This window comes from Microtus pennsylvanicus, chromosome 3, assembly GCF_037038515.1.
Source record: "Microtus pennsylvanicus isolate mMicPen1 chromosome 3, mMicPen1.hap1, whole genome shotgun sequence".
Lineage (NCBI taxonomy): Eukaryota > Metazoa > Chordata > Mammalia > Rodentia > Cricetidae > Microtus > Microtus pennsylvanicus.
Genome location: NC_134581.1, coordinates 141,277,153 through 141,299,673, shown reverse-complemented (window position 1 = coordinate 141,299,673; position 22,521 = coordinate 141,277,153). Strand labels below are relative to the sequence as shown.

At 50.9% G+C, this 22,521-nt stretch overlaps 1 protein-coding gene across 3 annotated transcripts in view; it reads right to left on the bottom strand.

Moving 5' to 3' along the window:
• Positions 1 to 1,711: 1,711 nt before the first annotated feature.
• Positions 1,712 to 22,521, bottom strand: part of Pax5 (paired box 5) — a 177,690-nt gene continuing 156,880 nt past the window's right edge. For all 3 annotated transcript variants that reach the window (XM_075967315.1, XM_075967317.1, XM_075967316.1), the window contains 2 exons: positions 14,018 to 14,104; positions 1,712 to 7,976 (listed from right to left, as the gene is read on the bottom strand). In XM_075967315.1, coding sequence (XP_075823430.1) covers positions 7,900 to 7,976; positions 14,018 to 14,104 — 164 coding nt within the window. In that variant the 3' untranslated portion in view covers positions 1,712 to 7,899. The remainder of the gene's footprint in view (positions 7,977 to 14,017; positions 14,105 to 22,521) is intronic.

The window sequence follows — 22,521 nt, the reverse complement described above, 5'->3', positions numbered from 1 at the left end:
TATCATAGACACACAGCAGGTGCAAGGGTTCCGTCCCCAGGGAAGCAGAAGCAGGAGCCTTGGTGGCTCCCTCTCTGTGATACCTACCCCCAAACACAAGCGCTTCTCTCTCAAGTTGGTGCTCTGAGCCCGAGGTTGGGAAGGAAGAAGAGCTGGGCTCTTGCACGCTCATCCCCCTTTTCCCTCCTGGAGGAATCATCTTCATCGTCACCATCCATTGCAGAAATGAATGGAGGCCACGCAGGCAGCTTTATTAAATATGAATGAGTCGCAGTCCATGGCCCCCACATGGTCACTCGCCCACTCCATCTCTGGCAATTACTGAGTTACACACACTGTGCCAAGGGGCACAGCGGTCCCCGCCTGCCCTTGCAGACTGACAAAGCCCGGCAGGGGCATGACTGGGGTCTACAGCTGCCCTGCCCCCTAATGGAAAAAAAAAAGCTACCCCTGGTTCCTGTGCAGCCCAGCTGCTCAGTTCTAATGGCTTAGAGACAGGGTTTCCCTCCCAGGACTGAGGAGTCTGGGCACCAAGCTCAGGCCAGATAGAGCTGTGCTTTGGAGACTAGGGATGAGGTATTCTGGTGTGAGAGGCTTCTGAGCTGTCAGCCCCAGGCACTTCAGGTTTGAGGAGACTCGGCCTGGGTTAAGGTCAAAAGCATAGGTGCAGGCGTATGCCCCTCACTTAGTAATTCAGCTGTGTTTACTCCATGCTCCAAGCTACTAAGTTATGAGTGTGATGTGAGCGGGGTTCTTGTTCGCTCTGGGGTAGAGGGGATGCTCAGTCAGTTGTTGATGAACAAATGGAGCAGACGATGTGGGTAGACCCGGTTTTCTCTGCGTTGAAGAAGCAGAGGTTAGTGAGCTTAGCGAAGGCTTCCATGCCAACGAGTGACACAGTGAGTGTGTGTGAGTATGGGCTGTGAGTGTGTGAAAGAATGTATGTGAGTGTGTGTCAGTGTCTGAGTGTGTGCGAGAGTGGATGTGAGCGTGTGTCAGTGTCTGAGTGTGAATGTGTGAGAATGTGTGAGTGTCTGTGTGCGAGAGTGTATGTGAGCGTGTGTCAGAGTGTTTGAGTGTGAGAATGTGTGTGAGTGTAAAGAGTGTGTAAGGGTGTGTGTGTGACAGTGTATGTGAGTGTGTATGTGCGAGTATGAGTGTATGTAAGTGATATATGTATATATAGTGTATATCAGTATGTGTGAGTGTGCTATGAGTGTGTGAGAATGCGTGTTATGTAAGTGTTGTGAGAGAATGTGAGTGTGTTGTGCAAGAGAGAGTGTGTGTATGAGTGTAAGTTTGAGTGTATGTGAGTGTGTGCGGCAGGGGCTATCACCCTTCATTGCACAGTCTGCCCCTTCTGTCACATGTACGGTCCTATATACTGGGTGTCGAAATTTGTTTCTGACCCCGGTTTAACCAAGAGCCATGAAGCTGCTGACCATGCCAGGGGCCTTCCTCAAGGTTGGCAAAGACCGTGTACGGATTAGTAAAAACAAATACAATCAAATCCTTTTTCTCAACTTAAAAAATTACTTTTATTTTAGGAACCAATAAAATTATGGCAAATATTTACAAATAATTATCTCACATAAAGGTTACATAAAATCAATTCTTCACAAGAAACAGTCACTTATGAAAAGACACAGATATTGAGACTACGCCAACCTTATTGCATGTTTCTCCAGCTAATTTAAAATAAAGGTGTTGCAGTCAACCATTTAACTTAAAATAAAACCACAAATCCCAGGTTTGACGAGAAAAAAAAGTTTAAAAAAAATTAAACCAGTATACCATCCCAGTGTCCTCCCAAGTCCCACCCGAAGCCCCGCCCTTCCCCCAACAAAAGAAAAATATGTCCAACATCTTTGGCAAATTGGCACTGCTGTAATTACATTCAAATATTATCACACACAAAAGCAACACACATCACTAAGAAAAAAAACCACCAATATTTCAAGTCAGTTCTACTAGAAAAAAAGAATATAAAACATACACACTTTTAAGAAGCTTTTTGTTTCTCAATCTGTTGGAGATAGATCGTCTCCCACTTTCAAAGGCAATTCAATTGTGTGGTTGTATTTATTTTTTTGTTTTTTTTTTGTATGTTTTTTTAACAAGCGTCTATGCAGGCATCACAAACTTTGGCGGATACAGCAGATATGCATTTCTTTGATGCTGGGCCAGTCCCTAGGACAGTGTTAACCATCTTAAAGAATGAGAAGCAAAACTCACTTGTCTTCCTGGCAGAGTTCTATCGGAATGTCATTTACATCCCCACAAATACTCAATGTCCGGAGGCCACTAGAGGGTGGCAAACCAGGGCAACATCGTCCAGCAGGAGTGTGGGGGCGGCCCTGTAACCAGGCAGAGAAGTAGCATGCTGGCCACAACAGGTCCTCATGCCCATTACCTACATTGTGCTGGTGGCTTGGGCCTGGGGCAGCTCTGTCCCTCTCTGAGCCCCAAGGACAGGCTGCTGCTGGGTCCACTCACCTTCTGTGACCAAAGGCAAGCAGAGCCAGCAAGAACTGGCATCGGGAGACACAGCAGCTCTTCTGAGTTTCATGTCCTAGTATTAGAGAGAGGGTGTGTGTGTGTGTGTGTGTGTGTGTGTGTGTGTGCTAGAGAAAGGTCTGTGTGTATGTGCGTATGACTGTGTGAGTTTGTGTGTGTGACTGTGTGAGTGACTTGTGTGTGTGAGTGACTGTGTATTGAGACTTGTACATGTATGTGTGTGTGTGCTTGTACGTGTATATGTGTGTAAACTCCCCTGTGTCCATGCACTTGAGCACACGGCATGGAGAAGAAGGCCTGACTACGAGGCTCTGAGTTTTGCATGATGTTTAAAATAGATTTGGGATTTATTTTCTTTTTAATTTTTAGCAATTAATTGGCTATTGATCGGTTGGAATGTCCAACTCTCCATTCTCTCAAATCCAATGAAATAGTTTCGTTAAAATGTCTCATGCTTGAAAACAAGGGGGGTCATTAAATAGTTTCCTTTCTGTTCCACTCTAAGTGAAATGCGCCCTTGTCAATCAAAAACCCATCGTTACATGTTCTCAAGATGAGAGGACGAAGGATGTGCCATCTGCATGGTGGTTTGGGGGACTACACCCCCATGTGCAATTTAGCAAGCGAGTGAACCAGGTCGGGGCAAGTGAGACTACAGGCTGATCTCCTGAAGTCAGGACTTAGAGACAGCGAGAGACACACAACTGCTAAGTCTCTAACCTTTTGCTAGTTTCCCTTGCTCCCCTCTCTGCCCTCTAACCAAAGCTGTCCAGGCTGAGCCTGGTCCCAACCGAGAGCTCACCAGTATGCCATGCCATGCCCACAATGAGGACAGGAACTTGGTGCTTGCTACTCAGGAGACTAAGGTGTAGGCAGAAGAATCTAGAGGTACTAAAGGGTGGCTGCGTTCAACCTCATCTGGAGGTGACACCCATGAATGGCAGTGATCAGATATGAGTACCCCATTGGTCCTAGAAGGGGCCAGGAACTGGGCCTCAGTACCAAAGACAAAAAGAAAGATGGATGCCTGCTGCTCCCAGCGTGCAGCTCACTCTACCTTCGCTGCATCTGTATCCAAACAGCACCTGTGCAAGGGACTCACTAAGTGTTCTGCAGCTGGCCCTTGGGGACCCGGCTGCCACTGCAGGAACAGCCTTTAGCTGACAGCAAGAAAGTGTGGATCAACTCTGTGGCTCCCTCATGAATATGCAAAAGGGAATCTTGAGGTCCAGGGACAACAAGGGCCAAGGAGCTGAAGGGGCCACTGGGAGGTAGGGCAGATGGAAGGCAAGATGTCGTGGCCTGACTGTCCAAGTCTGCAATCATGTGTTTTGTTTCCTTTTAAGAAATGCACATGCCTTGGACCTCTTGGAGGTTAAAGCGATAAAGGAATAAATTTACCCAGGTGCACCACTATGTGCCTGGAAACTATCACAGGCAGACTCCAGATGGGTGACAAGGCCACGGTCACCAGGGAGCTGGTCTAACTCCGAGACTTATGGGGTCAACCTGCTCTAGCCTGGCCTGGCCTGTGCAGGGGTCTCCAGGGTGACCACGATTCCAATGCCACTTGTTCCTAGTGTATGCTTGGAAGTGCTCGGTTTGTTTTTAAGATTTGCTACCCATGGCTTGTTGTTAAATTCTAGCTGAAATGTCACCTACAAAGGGGTGGATGGAGCTAAGGCTGCCAAAGACATGTCAGTCACTCTGAAGTTTGACTGCTCGTAAGAGGATTTTCACTCCTCAACGCCCTGTGGCCACATCTGGGGCTCTACACATAGAAAACCAGAAGCTCCCTCAAACCCACCGCTGCTTCCAAAGTTCTAGAAACTGTTTCTCCCTCCCATCTTCCCCAAGTGTTCTTGAAAAAACAAGGAGAGAACAGAAGGGCTTTCCACAAGACTGGTTCACAAGTTGGTGACTGACTGGCCCGATTCAGCCCATAGGCATCTTTTTCTTTTGGCCAATAGAGTGTTTTTAAAGTTTTCACTATTGAGATGCCAACCCACGGGCCAATCATGCTCTAGACACCTGGGGATGTACCATACCCTGCTGCTTTGTTCCCTGCCCAGAGGGTGGTTTCGAACCACCTGACCGGCCTCAAGTATTGCAATCTAGAGAGGCCAGGTTCTAAACCAGGCATCCTTGTATGTTGTCACAGTTTGTTCCAAAGTAGAAAGGGCAGAGAAAAGAGAAAGAAGGGATGGCTCATGGGACATTCATATTTAGACCTGCCAGGGACTGTGGCACAGGCTTGGACACATTGTCCTTGGAGCCTCAGGGTACAGCAAGGAAAGGCTTCATGGGAAAGCTCAGAGGTGTTTGTGGGAGTTTAGGTAAAGACTGAAAGTGTCAGTGTTGATGGGACCCTCAAGGCCACCAGTCCCCAGACCCTTCCTTTTACTAGACCAACTTTTGGGCTCTGTTCTTTCTTTCCGTGTTGTAGGTCTGGGGATTTCTGGAGGCCTCAGGGGTGGGAGTCTTCAAGCCATACACTTCGTGATGGGATCTCAACTCTGTGGGCAAAGAATGTGGCTCCAAGACCAGAGGATTCACTTCATCCTTATCTTCACAGTGAGCCTCGAGTGTCAGGATCTTGGCCTCGTGGGGTAGTGGAGCACTACAAAGCACTGTGCAATGTCGTTTATGAAGACAGTCTCTAAGCTGGTGACTTAGCAAGGGGACAGTGGGTTTGTTATAGCATCACAAGTTCTCCGGCTGGAGCTAGACAAGTGGTGTGAAAATGTCATTTTTCACAAAGTTCAAACAGGACTGAAGGTCCTTGGAGGAATAGCCCCGCCTTCTGCCACGGTGCTGGTGAAACCCCAGACTCTGTGTTGAGTTCTCTGGCTTGTGCATCTGCAGTGTGAGGGTGTGCTAGCTGGAGAGAGCAGGTATGTAAACGTGAAGACACCCACAATGGAGCTGGCGAGAGCAATGTGTGCGTGAGCAGTCATGTACCTCTGTGCCCTTGTGCTTCTGCCTGGCTTCTCTCCCAGGAACCACGGGGTTGTCTAATAAATACAGACTCCAGTCTGAGGTCCAGCAGCACCTCGAGTGCTTTCCTCGGAGAGAAGAGACATACAGATGGAGTTCCTTGTGTGGGCAAGATCAGGTGGCGGGGAGGGAGCCACCGTGGGGCGGGGTGGGCTTGCTGAGGAAGGGAGGTGGTGCACTGAAGGCGGTACGGGGAGGTTGTGCCCTCCAGCAGTTTGGAACTGGGAGGAGCACAGGGTGAGCATCACTATAACAGAGCAGTAGCAGGGACAGAGAAGGAGTGAGGACAGAGCCTCCTCCTACCTTAGCTGACAAAGGAAGGCTGAATGCAGGTCGCTCGTCTCCTGGGGGTGGGCTGAGGCCCCAGCTACTTTTCTCTGCTAGCAAGTTCCTCAGGTGCTAAGCCTGCTCCAAGCTCACGTGCCTTGCCTCTAACTTGGGGACAGGGATCCTTGGCAGTTCTTCCAGTCCGGAAGCCTGGTCTGGAGTACTGGGACAATGGTACCCCCTGCCATCTTCACTGCCACCTTCTCTTCCAGGTAGATGGAAGTGACAGCCACCACCATGTGTCAGAAGGGGCCCAGGTCCCAGCCTGCCTCTGCTGGGACTCCACTTTACTGAGCCTCAATTTCTTCTTTTGTCTTACTACCCTGTGGGAGGTATTGAGGCACAAAACAATGCGGGGTTGCAGGGGATGGGGTTCTGTTTGGTCTCCCTGTCTGATCCTGGGCTTCCCTAAACTGGGCCCCAGTTTCCTCTCAGAACTGAGACTCTGTGGTTCCCATTCTTGTTTCACACTTGATTGGATCATTAGCAAGATCCCATATGCTTGCTCAAAAGTGAGGGCCTGACCCAGGTGACACTGCCATTGCCTCAGCTCCCTGGGAGGAAGAGAGGAAGGGAGAGAAGGAAAAATAGTGAGATCGGCCAGCTGTCAGCCCAGCAGAAGCTCAGAGAGGTAAAAGGTCTGAGGTTCCACTAGACAGCAGACTCTAGGGACACTGTCAGGGAAATGACTGCTTGCTGTCCTCAGTTGAGACAGGGGTTCTTCTCTGCAAGAGGGACCGTGTGAAGAACAGAGGTCCCAGATGAATGAATTGTGTCACTGGGAACTCCAGACTCAAGCCCACCCTCAAATTACACACCCCCGGCTGGTTCCTCATTGCTTGTCCCGGCCCTCCCCAGCCCCTTCCTCTGTCTCCCACATATTCCTCCACCTTTCCCACAGCGAGTTCCGTCTTGACACCTTTTACGGACAGGCTGACCTGCCAGATCCCCACCACCTCCGTGCCCAGCCACACTTTGTGCTTCCCAAGGGTGGCAGAGCTGCTTGCAAGGAAGCCCAGGTCCTGGCTGATGCCCACAGAATGTGCTGGTCCTCAGTGCAGACATCAGTCCTTTCTGTTAGCCACTGTCCCTGTGGCTGGGACAGGCTTGCCCAGAATCCAGTTGTTGGGGTCCCAAAGGACAGCTGTGAACGCCATGGCTGATGTCCACAGTGACTTGAACTTGGGCATGCCTTGGAAAACACGTTCAGTTTGGTTCCAGGGGCCAGAAGGACCAGGAAAGCCTCAGGCTTGTCCCTGGTCTGGGTCCAATGATCTTTTGATCCAGAGAGCCATCCAGAGTCACAATGCCATCCACGCTTGGACGACCTCTTACTTTAGGAGAGCAGCTGTTCCAGACAGTTCTCTTGGAGTCCTTGGACTAAGAAAAGGACTATTGACGCTGTGGTGACTCAGTGGAAATGAAGGTAAGAGGCCAGGGCGTCTCCTTGAGGTGTATTTCTCTTGGGCAGAGCCTCAAGGGAAGCTTACGTCATGACCACCAGTGAGCCTTGTAGATATCAGAGAAGTGGAGTGAGCTCGAGGCCAGGCATCCTCCAGGTGGCTGCTGTCAGTTTCAAAGACAGCTTTGAGTTGGAGCACTGACAGGGCCCCAGGGCAGAGGGGGGTGTTCTGTGCAGAGCTGGAAGATATCCTGGGATGCATTGTGGGTAATCTGCTCTGTTAGACCCTCAGGTCCACAGAGAAGCAAGAAGGTATTTACATGGGTGCTGTGAAGCCAGCTGGCCTTTCCAAGACGGGCAGACGGTCAGGAGGACTGGCAGGCTGGGCTTGGCCGCAATGGTTTTCAGAACAGCAGAGAAGCCTGTCACCCCTGGGAGAAGCTCGTCAAGATTGACTCTTGAAATGGATGAGAACCCAGAAGTCCAACAGCCCTACCTGGATCCGGGGCAGGAGAAAATGGAGGGAGGGTGCTCCAAGTGTGTGTGGGATGGGGTGGGAGACGGACTTGTCGGGTCCCTCTGTCTGTCTTGGGAATCAGGAAGCTGTCTACCTCAATGATATGCATGGTGAGAGTTGGTGCACATGGCTCTGAGGGTCAGTGGCGGTCGTAGGCGGTGGCTGCAGCAGGTGGTGCAGCTCCTCGGGCTGCGGCGCTGTAATAGTATGGGGATCCTGAAAGAGACGAGAGGGCACAGAGGTCAGGCCTGGGGTTCCCCTTCCCACCAGTCTCCCCACCTCTGTCCCTGTTTGTCCTCTCATCCGCTCAGGCCACTGTCCGCTTCCCTAAGACCTTTGTCCTAATCTTTTCCCTAAACTGCCAGTCTGATCAGGGCTGCCCAGAACTGCATGTAGACGGAAGCCCCTGGTTTCTGTCCTGGCCGTGGCACGTGGTCTTTCCTTCCTTTTGTGTGGCTTCTGGCTCCTTCCAAGACATTGGGAAGAACTGGGTAGCTGTCCCTATGGACCATAAAGTCTAAAATATTTAGTGTCTGGACTTGGATAAAAATATCTTTGAGACCTTACCTATAAGAGTAAAAGGGTTCAGGTTTTTGTTTGATTGACAAGCCTTGGCCAACCTCTTTGGACTTACTGGCCACACTTCCCATTATTCCCAGCCATGTTCCATACCATACCCAAAGTCTGTGCCTGACGCTATCATCTACATGGGTCATCTCATTCAACTGTAGGGGCAGGGCCAGTGACCCCATTCTAGCAGACGCAGGACCCCTGCCTGTGGTTCCCGGCCCTATACTCCCACCCTCTCTTCTGTCTATGTCTCCTTCAAGTCCTCGGCCCTGCCCTCTCCTCTGGGGAGACTCTCCCATGAGCTCACTTTCCTCCCCAGGTTGAGTCACACGCTGTGGTCACCTCTCTCTTTGGTGTGTTTCCTCTATCTTAGGGCAGAGAATACTGAATAGGCAAGGACTAGACTCTGGCCTTCTTAGCATTTGCCCCAAGTTCCCAGCCCTGCTCAGGGAGGATTCTGGTATGAAGGCACAATGGTCCCGAGCGAGCAAGCAGGAGTGGAGAAACCCCATGGCCACCCTGTGCAATCATTGCTAGTTCGCTCCCTTCCTGACCTTAGTGGTGGCAGGGAGGGGCAACAGCGGAGAGCCACTTATTCAACATGGCCGGACACTCAGAGCTAAGGGGAAACTGACCCACACATGCTGGCTTGCATGTGCCAACCAGGGCTTAGGAGCCCGAGGCAAGGAGACTGCCCAGAGGTGGAGGCCAGCCTATGCTGAGACCCCGCCTCCGGGAAAAGAATTTAGAAAGGAGTTTGTGCCCTGGGGAGCTAGGCTTTCAGACAAACTCTGGTGACTACTGACAGAAGTGGGATTGGCCTGGGCTCAGGCATGCGTGTGGACTTGGACATGGGCGTGAACGTGGACATGGGCGTGGACCTGGACGTGGACATGGGCGTGGACATGGAGCAGCTGCAGCAGTGTATGTGGGGTGAGGCCTCTTCCTGTCTGTACCAAAATTCTTCTCCAAGGACCTGGGGAGCTGAGGATCCAGGGACCTGGGGAGCTGAGGATCCAGGGACCTGGGTAGCTGAGGATCCAGGGATCTGGCTGGATTCTCAGAACCACAAAGCTTCAAATCTTTCACATCAAGGAGACAGATGTTCAGCAATATAAAAACCCACTCATATCACACCTCAGTGCTGAATCCTGGGCTTGAACCAAAGATATGTATCCTTGGTGAGGGCTTCATCCACCATAACACAGCTCCAGGTAAACAGCAGAGCGACTGACTCTTTGCAGCTGATAGAAGTTGGGGTCCTATCAGCCGGTCTTATTGGGGTGGGCCTAATGGGCTGAATTCCCAGAAGAACGGGCTTGGAATTGTTCTGGAGTCTCATTCAAATCCAACCAACCCTGACTGGGTCTCCCCACTACTGGGCGTGGAGCCTGACCATTCTCCCGGACACCCTAACTGGGAGTGAAGCTGTGTGGTTTTCTTCACAGGCCCAACCGTGTCTTTGTGGAAGGCCATGACCAGGTGACTTTGCTCCCCTGAGCCTCAGTTGTGTTCCTCTTTAAAAAGGGGTCACAGGGGGGCAAATGTGAGGGCACCCTGAAATGAGGGTGTGATGATGCTGTGGAAATGCCACCTTCTAAGGACTTACACCCGTTAACTCTTATCCGGTAGGAACTATGATGGTTTTATGGGTGAGGACACTTGTCGAACCACGTACGGCTAGCATGCAATAGAGTTAGAGGACTCAAGCATCCTGACTTCCTTCCATGCTCCACCTCACAGGCTGATCCACTCTTGCCCCTGACTCAGGAAGACAGGGTAGCCTCAGGCAGTGAGAGTGTGGTGGCCTCTCCTGGCTGGGCTGAGGCCCAGGCAAGCCTCGCACACCCGGGAATCCCCCAAAGGCATCCTCCTGCTGCCTCCAAGGTCACGTCCCTATTCCAGACCTGACTCTTTCCTCTGTGGGATGGGACAGCAACAAGGTGGGGGTGGGGTTCATTCCCTGCAGGTCTGGAGATTGCAGGAGGATATGAAAATCATGGGGGCTATATCCACAAAGGGTCTACAAGGGGCAGGAAGTAGAAGGAAAGAAGCCCTCTCTGGCAGCCCTGTGGTGAGGTTTCCAGGTCTCTCTCACAGCTCTGTTCGCCTCTCAGGGCTTAGCCAGCCTGGGTGGCAGCCTCGGCTGAGGGTTTGATTTACCACAGAAAATGAAAACATCACCTCACAAAGCAGTCTGTCTTTCTGGCACCCATTAGACCGCCATCTAGGAATAAACTTGTCCTTCCTTCTGTCATTTTTCCCCCCTAATTCACATTATCATCAATTTACCTCTTGACACAGCCATTCCCGGCTGTCTCAGGGCTGGTTCCCTCCCTAATCCCTTTACAGCGGCCACAGGCGCCCCTATTCTAATCCTAATTGACCATGGCCTGCTTTTCCGCTGCCAACCCTGCCAGCTCTGCTTGCCTCTGCTGCCCCTTCGCCAGCCTGGGGGATCCCACAGGATGGGGGAACCCATGAGATGAGGTGCTGAGGGTAGCTGTCAGCCCTCACTCTGGCTGTTTTGGTAAAGGAGGCTTCAGCCAGGCCAGCTTGGGGTACCGGGGAGCCTGTGCAAAGCTGGTCTGAGTGGGAAGAGTGAGTTGTGATATATGTCTTCAGGGGCTCACCCAGCTTGAGGAAACACAGGCCAGGCCCCCACATTCCTGGCTTCTTTCACCCCAAACCCAAGAAGTCATCAGACTGGGTCTTTCTGTGGCAGGGCCCATATGATGGGAGCGTGGGAGCAGACCAGAGCTATTTGCAAGGCTGTGGTCAGCTGAGCCACGTGTCTTCATCTACATGCAAGCAGGATCCCTATGGAGTCAGAGCACCGGGCCTCAAGAGCTTCACGTTCAGTGCCGGTGAGAGAGGCTACCATGGTAACCAGCCTCATTTCATCCCCAAGCCAACTGAGGCCCAGGCGGGTATCATGTTGCAGGCCCACACGATTCCCACTCCTCCTATGTTGGCACTTTTCCTGTGGCACAGGCCTGCCTCTGGCTTGTCCTCCTGGCTTCCCTTGCTGCTGGGTCACAGGCATTTTACTTGAGAGCTGCCTATTAGACTCTGTTGTGTTGGACATTGATGGGGAAGGAAGCACCTTCGGCAAGTGGGCTGAGGGACGCCATTTACTAGAAACAGGTGTCAAAGGCCTCTGTGCCTGAACGGTGGTGGGGAACAGCTCCCGAGGCTGTCAAGCACCTAAGGAAAGCTGCCTCCTGCCAGCTGGCAGCCATGGGGTGCTTACAGCAGAGCAACCCGGTCATGCCTCTGAATGTGTTCCTGGCTCTTGTCCCATGCCTGTTTATCGAGTCTGCCTGGAGATCCTGAGAGCCTCTGATGTCCTTCACTAAATATGTTTTTGCTTAATTTAACCAGAGTGAATTCTGTTGTTTGCAATTATAAGTCATTAACCTGGCTCTCAAAACCAGCCAGCTGTCCTCGTCACACACAAGGCTTGAGTGTGGAGGGCTCTCACCTGTGTCTGCAGGGACCTAAGTCTCCTTCCAATTGTAACTGGCCAGCCTGAATCAGTTAGGGAGCTTGAGGGAGCTCCATCACACACTGTCTAAACATACAGGCTCTGGAGTCAAGGAGACACCTCCTCTGACACCTGCCCACATGTGACCTGGGGTGAATGAGTCTGCTCTTCTCCTCCACTCTCAGAGACAGTGGGGTGGCTCCCATAGGGCTTTGGAAAGGATAAAATGCGATGACCCCGCACCGCATTTTCCCGGTGCTAACAGAACTGTAGATAATCAGTCTTGATTCTGCTTCTGCCCTTTTCTCTAGTCCCCCCGAAAGCCCTCAGCACCTAGCACAGGGGCACCTGCTCCAGGCTCCCTCACCCCTAGCCTGTAACATCACTGGACAAAGCCTGATGTTATGGGCTGTGAACTGGCTTTTATCAGACTTGAGCAGAAAAGGCCCCCAGTGCCACCCCTCTGGACACGCCACAGCCCTGCAATCTGTTCCCAGCTTCTCAGCCTTGTTCAAAGTCCCTCGTTTGTGCATATTTCACAACTACCTCAACTCCTATGCCACCCCTGGGTGGGTTTATCCCCGCTGCTGTGCTCCTTAAGCCCCCAGAAGGGAGTATCACTGCTAATCACTGATGTCATGTAGAAAGCACACAATGGTGACTCCTCTTAGCGGGGCTTTGTGCCACCCATGGGCTGGGTTTCCGCCCTTCTCGTGTTCCCTAGGCCATGAAGTCCTGCGTAGCAGCCCTGGGTCAATGTGGCCTTAGAAAGCCATTCCCACAGGCCCTGGACCTCTTTGAGACACACTCCCTGTGAGTCTCCATATAGAATTGGGATCAGGGCTCAGCTGGAAGGAAACCAGATCTCATGAGAGTCTCAGAGTCTTTTGTAAGGCAGGCTGGGCCTCTCCCTCACACGGAGCACCAACTGCCCATGCTCCTATTTCATCCACAGGTGTGCATGGCACACCAGAATGCTAGGAGCAGTCCAGGGTCCCAAGACCATGGCCCATGCCCAGTTCAGGCGGTAGTGAGAAACGTGGCATTTGTACCATCTCTCTGTCTTGTTTTGTTTTGTTTTTTGACACAGGTTTCTCTGTAGCTTTGGAGCCTCCCTGTCCTGGAACTAGCTCTTGTGGACCAGGCTGACCTTGAACTCACAGAGATCTACCTGCCTCTGCCTCCCGAGTGCCAGGATTAAAGGTGTGCGCCACCACCGCCCAGCTCCGCGTGTCTGTCTTAATCACACCAGAGTGGGGAAGGAGTCAAGGCTAAGACTTCACAGGCCTAGGGTTTGGAAATAATTAAGAATCCGGGGAATTCGTGGGCTCTGGCTGAAGGAGGCCTTGTTAACATAGAAAGATAGGCCTGAGCAGTCTCAAATGCTCCTCCTCTCTCCACTCACTGCCCCAAGTAGAACACCTTTAGCTGACTATAGGAGTGAGATCGGTACTGTAACCTGCAAGCTGACTGGCTGGTTCTACCTGCTAAGGGGTTAAAGGGTGAAATCTGTATCCGGGACCTCTGTTTTAAGTTACTCCAACTTTGGTGGATACTCACCTGCTGGCTTCATGCAGGTTTAATTAACAAACCAAAGGGCTCTTCCAAAGCTAGTCCTGCTTGGGGTGTGTGTATGTGTCTGTCTGTCTGTCTGTCTGTGTACAAATACTGATGATATTCACAGACCAGGCTGTTCCAGCCATGGACATTCTCCAGTTGAGTCTTGGATAAAAGTTAGGCACCAGCTGAGCCCTACACAGCATGCCTTGGCAAGCCACAGGGCAGCTGGTTGCTAATAGAGCTGGCACTACTTGTGCCCACAGCAGACATCATTAATCAATCACTGGGCCTCAGAGCCCTTCGTAAGACAGTTTTCCAGGCAGCCAGCGCCATTCAATCCAAGTCTGCATTTCAGTGCCTTTTATTTTAGGGAATTTGCACTATATTTAATGGTTCTTAAGAAATACTAATTCCTCATGGGCAAGCATTTTTCTCTCTTCTTTCCTGTCTCACATTCCCTCACTTGAGCTGCAGGGAAATTGACTGCCCTGAGACCACCATAACAGCCCCTATAGTCCACATTTATGGGGTAAATGACCCATCTCACCCCAGTGGCCAGACCTCAGGAGGGACCCTGACCCAATGGAGAGGCCAAGTAGGGCAGCCAAGGACCCAGGGACCCCACAAGACAGGTACTCACCAAGCAGTCCTGGGTTGGGGAACCTCCACGAATCATTGTAGGAAGAATATTGAGGGTGGCTGTAGGGACTCCCAGAAAATTCACTCCCTGCAGTAGGTAGGAAGAGGGACAAACAGGAGACAAACGTGAAATCAGGCTCAGAAAAGGCTGTGGATTCAGGCCAGCTTAAATACTGAATATTGAAGGCACTTGTCTCCTCCAAGGGCTTCGGGCACTTTCGGTAATCCATTATAGTACATCAGGGCCACATCCTCATGCCGTGAGCTGTCTCTCTCACCCCAAAGCACTTTGTAACCTTGGGAATGGAAGGCGCGGAGTCACCAGATACAGGGTGGGGCCTCACTTGGTACACCTGCCTAGGTTTGGTCCTAGTCTGCTGGGCTGTTGGCACCGGCTGAGGCTCCTAAGGGACCCTAGTGTGGGTTGGTTCCACTCTCCACGACCTCAGCTCTAGTGTGGTCCCCCTGTGCTGTGAACGCAGAGCGACTGTGCCAAGGGCAGCCAGCTGGGTGGGGAATGAGACACAGGCCTCCCCCGTGTCTGGAGAATGTAGACAGCAGCTCTGCTGCCTCGAAGGGATGGGCTAAATGCTTAGGAAATACAACATAGGAAGTAGGCTGGGGTCTTCTAGGCCCTGTGGAGGAGACAGTTGTCCATGCTTGTAGCATGCTCAGGAAGGCATTGTGAACTGCTCATGGGTGAAGGGAGGGTAGGTTGGACCCAGAGGATGATTCACCAAGATCCAGCAACCTGAAGAGCTAAGCACCCACCCTGGCTGGTCCCTGGGTTTTCAGCAGTCCCAAGGGAGTCTCTTTTCTGCCAGCTAGGCCAGGTCACAGCTTCAAATCCCCACACTCTCTGAGCAGCAGACTATGCCCACTTCCTCCTCCCCTTTCCCTACAGCTGGGGCCCCAGAGGGCAGACTGCTTTCTCAAGTCTTCGCACTGAGTGTCTGAGAGCCTACTGTGTCTAGCGGAGGCTTTGGAGCAGGGCAAGGAAAGCCAGCGGGGCACTGAATGGTTTGCTTGAACCCCAGGTAAGGCCCTCCCCTGCTGGAGATGACAGAGGTTACATGGTCCTGGGAGACGCCCTGCGGCCAAGCGTGACTCCATGATCCCCCTAAAGGGAATGCACAAAGGCCAAAGGGCAAGAGGCTTTGGAAGAGATCAGTCCTCCTCCCAACTCATAGGAAAACCCAGGCAGAGTGTACACACACACGCGCGCGCGTGCGCGCGCACACACACACACACACACACACACACACGCACACACGCACACATGCGCAAGCACACACACTCCTGCTCAGGCCTCTCCTGGGGCCACTCCCAGCCTGACAGGCTGAGTCTTCCAATTCTCCGTTTTTTATGCCTCAGTGGTCAGGGTGTCAGGTTCCGGCATACAGAGGGAGCGCGTGGTGACAGTGCTGGGCCGCGCAGCCCAGCCTCGGCCTATCCATCAGCGCTACAGTGCCTCCTCCTCCCCCTCTCCCTCTTCCTCCTCCTCCTCTTTGAGAAGCAGGCTGGGGGGAACGTGGAGATATGGAAGCCTGGATAGGGGGACACACTGTCCCTAAGGCTCTGACACCATGAACTGCCCCAGCAGAGGGACGTCCTCATAGTGCCGTGCCTGGTCTATCTCTGATTAGCACTCTATTTCCTACTGCCTGGCCACCTCTTCCAGGAAGCCTCTCTGAGCTCCATCCCCAGTGGAGTGAGTCTCAAGGCCACTCAGCTGGAGTGAGGTGACACGGACCCCTGGAGGCCTGCGAAGGTACATGAGCAGCATCCAAATCCACTAGGAGTGAGCCTAAGCCAGCAGCACCATGTTTTTCTGCCCGCGTGGCTTCCAGAAGGCACCCTTTCCTGCTAGCACAGAGTGTCCTGCATGGCCCTCTAGTGTCTCAGCGGCCTTGCCTTGGGTGCAGTCTGGTCCTGCAGGTCTGTGTCCTGTTTCCAGCAGACAGGGTGCCCAGTAGTTCACTGGTATCCCCATGGAACAGAGTCCCTGAAGCTCTTTCCTACCCTCTTTCTGGGCCCCATGGAGTAAAGGCCCTCCCTGGGATGCTTTTCCCGACCAGCCCACCCTCCTGTCCTGCCATGGTTTATTCCACGGAGCTCATTGTATCCCAACCTGTCTTGTTCACCATGCTCATCTCGTTAATTATCTGTCTCTTCCACGAAGCTGAAAACTCCTTGGGGACAGAGTTTTGTCTGTTTATGTCTCGATCCCAAGCTTCATCGCCAGGCTTGGCAGCCATCTAGCACGCACGGATGACTAATTGTTCACTGAGCGGGTGAGCGAGAAAGGGAACGAATGAATGAAACACCCAGGTCAGCCGGGGACAAATCACCGAGTAGACCTCTCACTTGGACAACGGCCACCGCTTCGTCTTCCATCATCAGCTTCCACAGCCAGGGACCTGTTGTAGCATCTGCTGCAGGCCAAGATGTAAAGCAATTTCTGATCCATTATCTACCACAGCATCCAGTGCCCAGCAGGAAAGAAAGTCACCGGGGCCCCTATCTGGTGTGCTCAGAGTCATGGTGAGGCGGGCACATGGGTCCTTGTCCTGTGACACGCCCTGTTAGACTAGTACATTCTTGGTAAGGGGAGCGTGGCCATCTCAGAAACACGAGACTGACCCAGAGGCTATCCAGCCACCTGCTGGGGGCGCTGCAATGGTGCCTGGTTATCTGGCATGCTCTACAGTAAGCTAGCGGAGTGTACAGGGTGGAGAAGCCAGGGTCTCACTACCAGGGAAGCTATCCACAGATCTGGTCCATAGAGTACCAAAATTGATTGTGGGACAGCAGACTGACCAGGTGGATGCCAGTCCTTGATCGATTTGGCACAAAGTCTTCATGGGTTCAAATCCTGAGCCTGCCTCTTCAAAGTTCTGGGGCTTTCAATGGATCGCTCAACTCCTCTCTGTACCTCAGCACCTTCTTTGAAAAGTTAGGGCAAGTTCAAAGCTCGCGTGGTACTTGTAGGGCATCCAGAGAAGGCTCAACACACGTCAGCCATAGTGGCATGCTCCTCCATCAGTCCTCCATGTCCAGATTCTCACTGAACCTCCCAGCACCCTGTGATGCTCACGGTATTGATAAAGCTGCATCACAGTCGTTATTACTCAGGCCAGAACACAGCTCCAAGGCCAGGTTTCTGTCTCCTGGCCTTGAACTTGCTTGTCTTTAAGACACTGTTTTCCCATCCTGGGCCTCTCTTTCCTCATTTGTCAAAGGACAGAACAGACCACATGTTTTCAACCTTCCTAAGGCTGTGACCCTTTAATACGCTCCTCATGTTGTGGTGACCCCAACCATACAATTAACTTGTTACTTCATAGCTGTAATTTTGCTGTTATGAACTGTAATGTAAATATCTTTATATATTTACATATACATTTATATTCAATATAAGGCCCCAAAGGGGTCGGGATCCATAGGTTGAGAACCACTGCCATAGATCCTACCTAGATCCCTGTGTCTTTTAGGTCGAGGACCCCAACCTCCTTACCACCAGCCTGACACTGAGGGGCATCTTATTTCTGCTGGAACTTCACAATAGCAGCTTATAAAGCAAGATATATTTAGCTTAGAGTCCTGGGGCCCTTTCTGGGACCACTGAAGGGTCATGGAGCCCAGCCTTCAGGATGGGTAGAACTCCATCATCAGAGGGAGGCAGGGACTTGGAGCCAAGCTGAAAGCTGGGGCCGTGCCTTGAGGCCAGTCAGCATGTGAGGTGAGGTGTGATGGTGAGGTCTTCCGAGAAGCCCCAGCAGAGGCAGCCGCAGAGCCCCTAAGGAAGGGTCAGCACAGAAGGGTTTCCTTTAGCATGTCCCTGGCTGTGCAAGCTACTGACGGAGGTAGGGGTGGCTACAGCGAGGGAACTGGCCATTGAGGGTATAAAATCCTCCTCTAGAGCAGGCTTTCACAGGGTAGGAAACCTAAGTTCCTACTTCTAGCTTTTTGTGGGGGCTTCCCGAGGCGAAGTCAACAGACCCAAGGTCAAAGGTCACACCTTCCCTTGTGAATTTCTCCAGCAAAAAAGACTGCCCCAGCTTGGGGCTTCCTGCCTCTTTCTACTGGTTCATACTGAACCCCTTAAGTCAGAGCTTTTATTTCTTAAAAAGTAAGGTTCTGTAAGGCCCAAGTTGGGGGTGGGTTTGCGTCCTGATAGCAGTCACTCAGTCTGTGGGACCTCCATCCACAAAGCACCAAGCACAAAGAAGACCCCAAATTAACCTATAAGCCCCGCCTGCCCAAGGACCAGGAAACTTCCTGGAATGTTGGTAGTTGTAGTTCTTAAAAAGTAACAACAAAGCCTCATGGGCAAAGTACAGCGGCCCATGGTTTTGTTCATATAAGCCCCAGACAACTTGTGCCCGAGGGCCACTCCTGGAATATTCCCAGGATTGTCCTGACCAAATTTCATCTTGGTCAGTATTTAATATTTTAAATAAAGCTTCCTTCAAATTCGGGCAACTGTGGAACTGGTTTTTCTCCAGTGAATCTCAGGTTTAGCACATATTGGCTCTCCTTCAAGGCAGGTCTGGATGCTGTCTACAGTTGGACGCGTGGAATCACCAGTGCCATGGTCCTTTCCATCCTGGGCTCTGCATGGTGCATGGGAGCACAAGGGAGAACCCAGGCTGCAGCACTCCTGAGGCGGGCTGAGCTCGCTCAACCATCGGCACTTCTCAGGGTCTGTGTGGCCTTAAGTAAGGGACTAAACCTCTCTGAGCAGTCTCCTCCTCTTCAACAGGGACCAATGAAAGCATTGTCTATGGTTCGAATCTGCCCACACAAAAGTCAGGTTGGCATTCATCTCCATTAAGAAGCATTAAGAGATCGCCACACTGACATCCAAAGGGGCTGTACCAGCCTGCACTCCCACCAGCAGTGCAGGAGTGTTTCTTTTCTCACATACTCTTTAGCATAAGTTGTCAACAGTGTTTTTGATCTTGGCCATTCTTACAGGTGTAGGATGGAATCTCAGAGTTGTTTTGATTTGCGTTTCTCTGATGGCTAAGAATGTTGAACATTTTCTTAAGAGTCTTCCAGTCATTTTAGATTCCTCTGTTGAGAGTTCTCTGTTTAGGTCTGTACTCCATTTTTTATTGGATTATTTGTTCTTTTGATGATCAATTTCTTGAATTCTCTGTATATTTTGGAGATCAATCCTCTGTCTGATTATGGGTTGGTAAAAATCATTTCCCATTCTGTAGGCTGTCATTTTGTCTTGTTGACCATGTCCTTTGCTTTACAGAAGCTTTTCAGCTTCAGGAGGTCTCATTTATTAATTGTTTCTCTCAGGGTCTTGCTACTGGGGTTATATTTAGGAAATGGTCTCCTGTGTCAATACATTTAAGTGTACTTCCCACTTTCTCTTCTATGAGGTTCAGTGTGGTTGGCTTTATGTTGGTACAGCCCCTATGGATATCAGTATGGTGATTTCTCAGAAAATTAGGAAACAGTCTTCCTCAAGACCCAGCAATACCACTTTTGGGTATAAACTCAAAGGATGCACAATCGTACCACAAGGACCTGTGCTCAACTATGTTTGTAGCAGCATTGTTTGTCATAGCCAGAACCTGAAGGCAACCTAAATGCCCCTCGACCAAAGAATGAATAAGGAAAATGTGGTTCATTTACACAATGGAGTACTACACAGCAGAAAAAATGACATCTTGAAATTTGTGAGCAAACGGATGGATCTAGAAAACATCATATTGGGTGAGGTAACCCAGACCCAGAAAGACAAATATCATATGTACTCACTCATAAGTGACTTTTAGACATAAAGCAAAGGAAACCAGCCTACAAATCACAATCCCAGAGAACCTAGACAACAATGAGGACCCTAGGAGAGAAGATATACATAGATCTAATCTACATGGGAAGTGGAAAAAGACAAGATCTCCTGAGTAAACTGGGAGCATGGGGACCATAAGAGAGGATAGAAGGGGAAGGGAGAGGAAGTAAGGGAAGCAGAGAAAAATGCTATGCTCATCTTCCTGCTCAATAAAATCAACAACAACAAAAAAGAATCTTAAAAAAAAAAGAAGCATTAAAAGTGTGGGAGCTTGAACTGACTTTTGGAGGCGGGGCTTCGGGGAAGTAATTAAAGATATCAGAGTCCATGCGGGAGGACATTAACACCATGGAACTGTGGCTTCCCGAGCAGAGAAACCTGAACTGGGAGTTCTTTGGTTATCTGAGGTCCTTAACCACCTCCGAACTCAATAGGATCCTCACCAGCAAGAAGAACCTTCCCCAGATACAGCTACCTGAGTGAACCTCCCAGGCCTTGGAGCTGTGAGCTGAGGCAGCCCTTACACTCTATGAACTACGTTCTCTAGAAAGTACTGTGGCATTTGACTACAGCAACAGGAAATGGACTACAGTGAGCACTTGCATCACAGGGCCAGAGAGAAGCAACGACACACGGTACTGGAAGGAAAATGGGAAGAAACCCCTCTAACAAACTGGAACCAGGCTTTAGGAGGAATTCTCAGCTTTTGCTGAGTTCTTAGTTATGCAAAAGCAAGCCAAGATCTGGGCTTAGGGGTGAAGGCAGAGAGAGCTGAAGAGCTGGGCATGAGAAAATGGAAGGGCCAGATTGGAGGATCTTAAAGATGTACATGCCCTATATGGAATGTGTATGCGTGTGTGTGTGTGCGTGCGTGCCTGTGTGTGTGTGTGTGTGTGTGTGTACACTTTAAAATTGAGAGTCCTAGATCCAACTTTCAGGGCGAAACTCACTCCAGCCCATCTCCCATGCATCCATATGGCTTGTCATTCATTGCTGTGGTTTGAATATGGATGCCCTCTCCAAACTTCATGCAGAAACTTGAGTGTCACATGGCTATTTTGAGGGTGGTCTTTATGAGGTGACAAGGTCATTCAGAGGGACCTCAGTTCTTCTTAGGAGAGTGGGCTGTAGAGAGTCAGTCCAAACTTTCTTGCCTGGCTCGTGGGTACCCTTACCCTTCAGCTTTCTCCACAGTATCACGTCCTGGCGGGGTGCCACTGCTATGCCCGCACACTTTCCCACCTCCTGGACAGTGAGCCGAGATGGACTTCTCTTCCTTATATATTACCCAGCCTCAGATGTTTTGTGACAGCAACAGAAAACACACTGAGACAACACCTGCAGACTAGAGTTGGTGCTCTCCCCAGACATGGAAGTCAGAGATGTCTGGGTGCCGTCTTTGTGTGGCCAATGGAGTTATGATGAAGACGTGCGGTCAAAGGACACCGTAAGGACAGTGTAGATCATAGCGTCACAGGCCAGGGTGGGAAAGAAGCCTGGGAACAAGGCAAAACTGGGAAGGACATCATAGTTTTCTATGAGGCGGTAAACAAGGGCCTAATTCCCTCTTGCTTTTAGTTGAAGACCTAAGGGAGAGCATCCAGAAAAGGGTGGTTTGCCCCAGGAGGCACCGTGTGAGCAAAGGCAGGACAGAGTTGGCCAGTGGTGGCCCAGGATGGGATTCTAGCTATATGAAAAGGTCAGAGAGAAGCAGCCCAGGCCATGCCCTAGGTATGTGTAGCCTGCTCTCACCTAGAGCTGCCTACCATGGAGAAGAAAAGAGGAAATGGCCTGTAGGGGGCTGGAAAGACAACTCAGAAGGAGAGCACTTGCTTTTCCAGAGGACCAGAGTTCAGTTCCCAGCACCTACATTAGGCAGTTCACACTTGCCTGTAACTGCAGCCCCTGTGGCTTCAATGCCCTCTTCTAGCCTAGGAGGGCACCCACACACTGGTGGCATACACATATGCAGACACACAGGCATATACATAAATAAAAACGAAGTCTTTTTTGAGAGAAAAGAAAATGACTTGGGATGTCACATCGACCCAGGTTACAGACCAGGCCATGTCACTGGCAGACTTGTGGCCGTAGGCATGTGGATTTACTTCCTTGAGGTTCAGCTTCTTCCTCTCTAAGTAGGAGGGAAGGGGAGTTTCAACTTCCTAAGCTTGTGGAGAAGGTCAAGGGGCATCATGGTTATAAATAATCTGCAGACCCCAGTTTGAGGGGAAAGGGGCTGGATTTCAGCCTGACAGAGAAACTGTCATGACTGACAGAGAAAACTCCAGGCAGGGGAGAGGGGAGCCCACCCCAGGCCTCCTTCCTCAGCACAGGGCTCCGGAGAGCTTCAGAGGACACCACCCTGGCCACCCTCTTCCCGTCCTTGGCTATCCCCGGCATGACCACGCTGTTCTCTCCATCACTCTACCCTGTCACTTGTCATTTTTACATTTTAAACTAAGTTACCAACATCAGTACATTTTCTCTTAAGTATTCCGGCGTGCATATCATGAACTAATGTTCATCACTGAGATAATGAAGACATTTTCCCTTTGGATATGAAGTTTGCATGTAACGAAACCAATACATTTAAGTGTACTGATGCTTTCATTTGACAAATGCATGGACCATGTTACCCAAGCTCAGGCCTGGCAAGTTCTAGAATGTTAGCATCACCCTACAGAGAA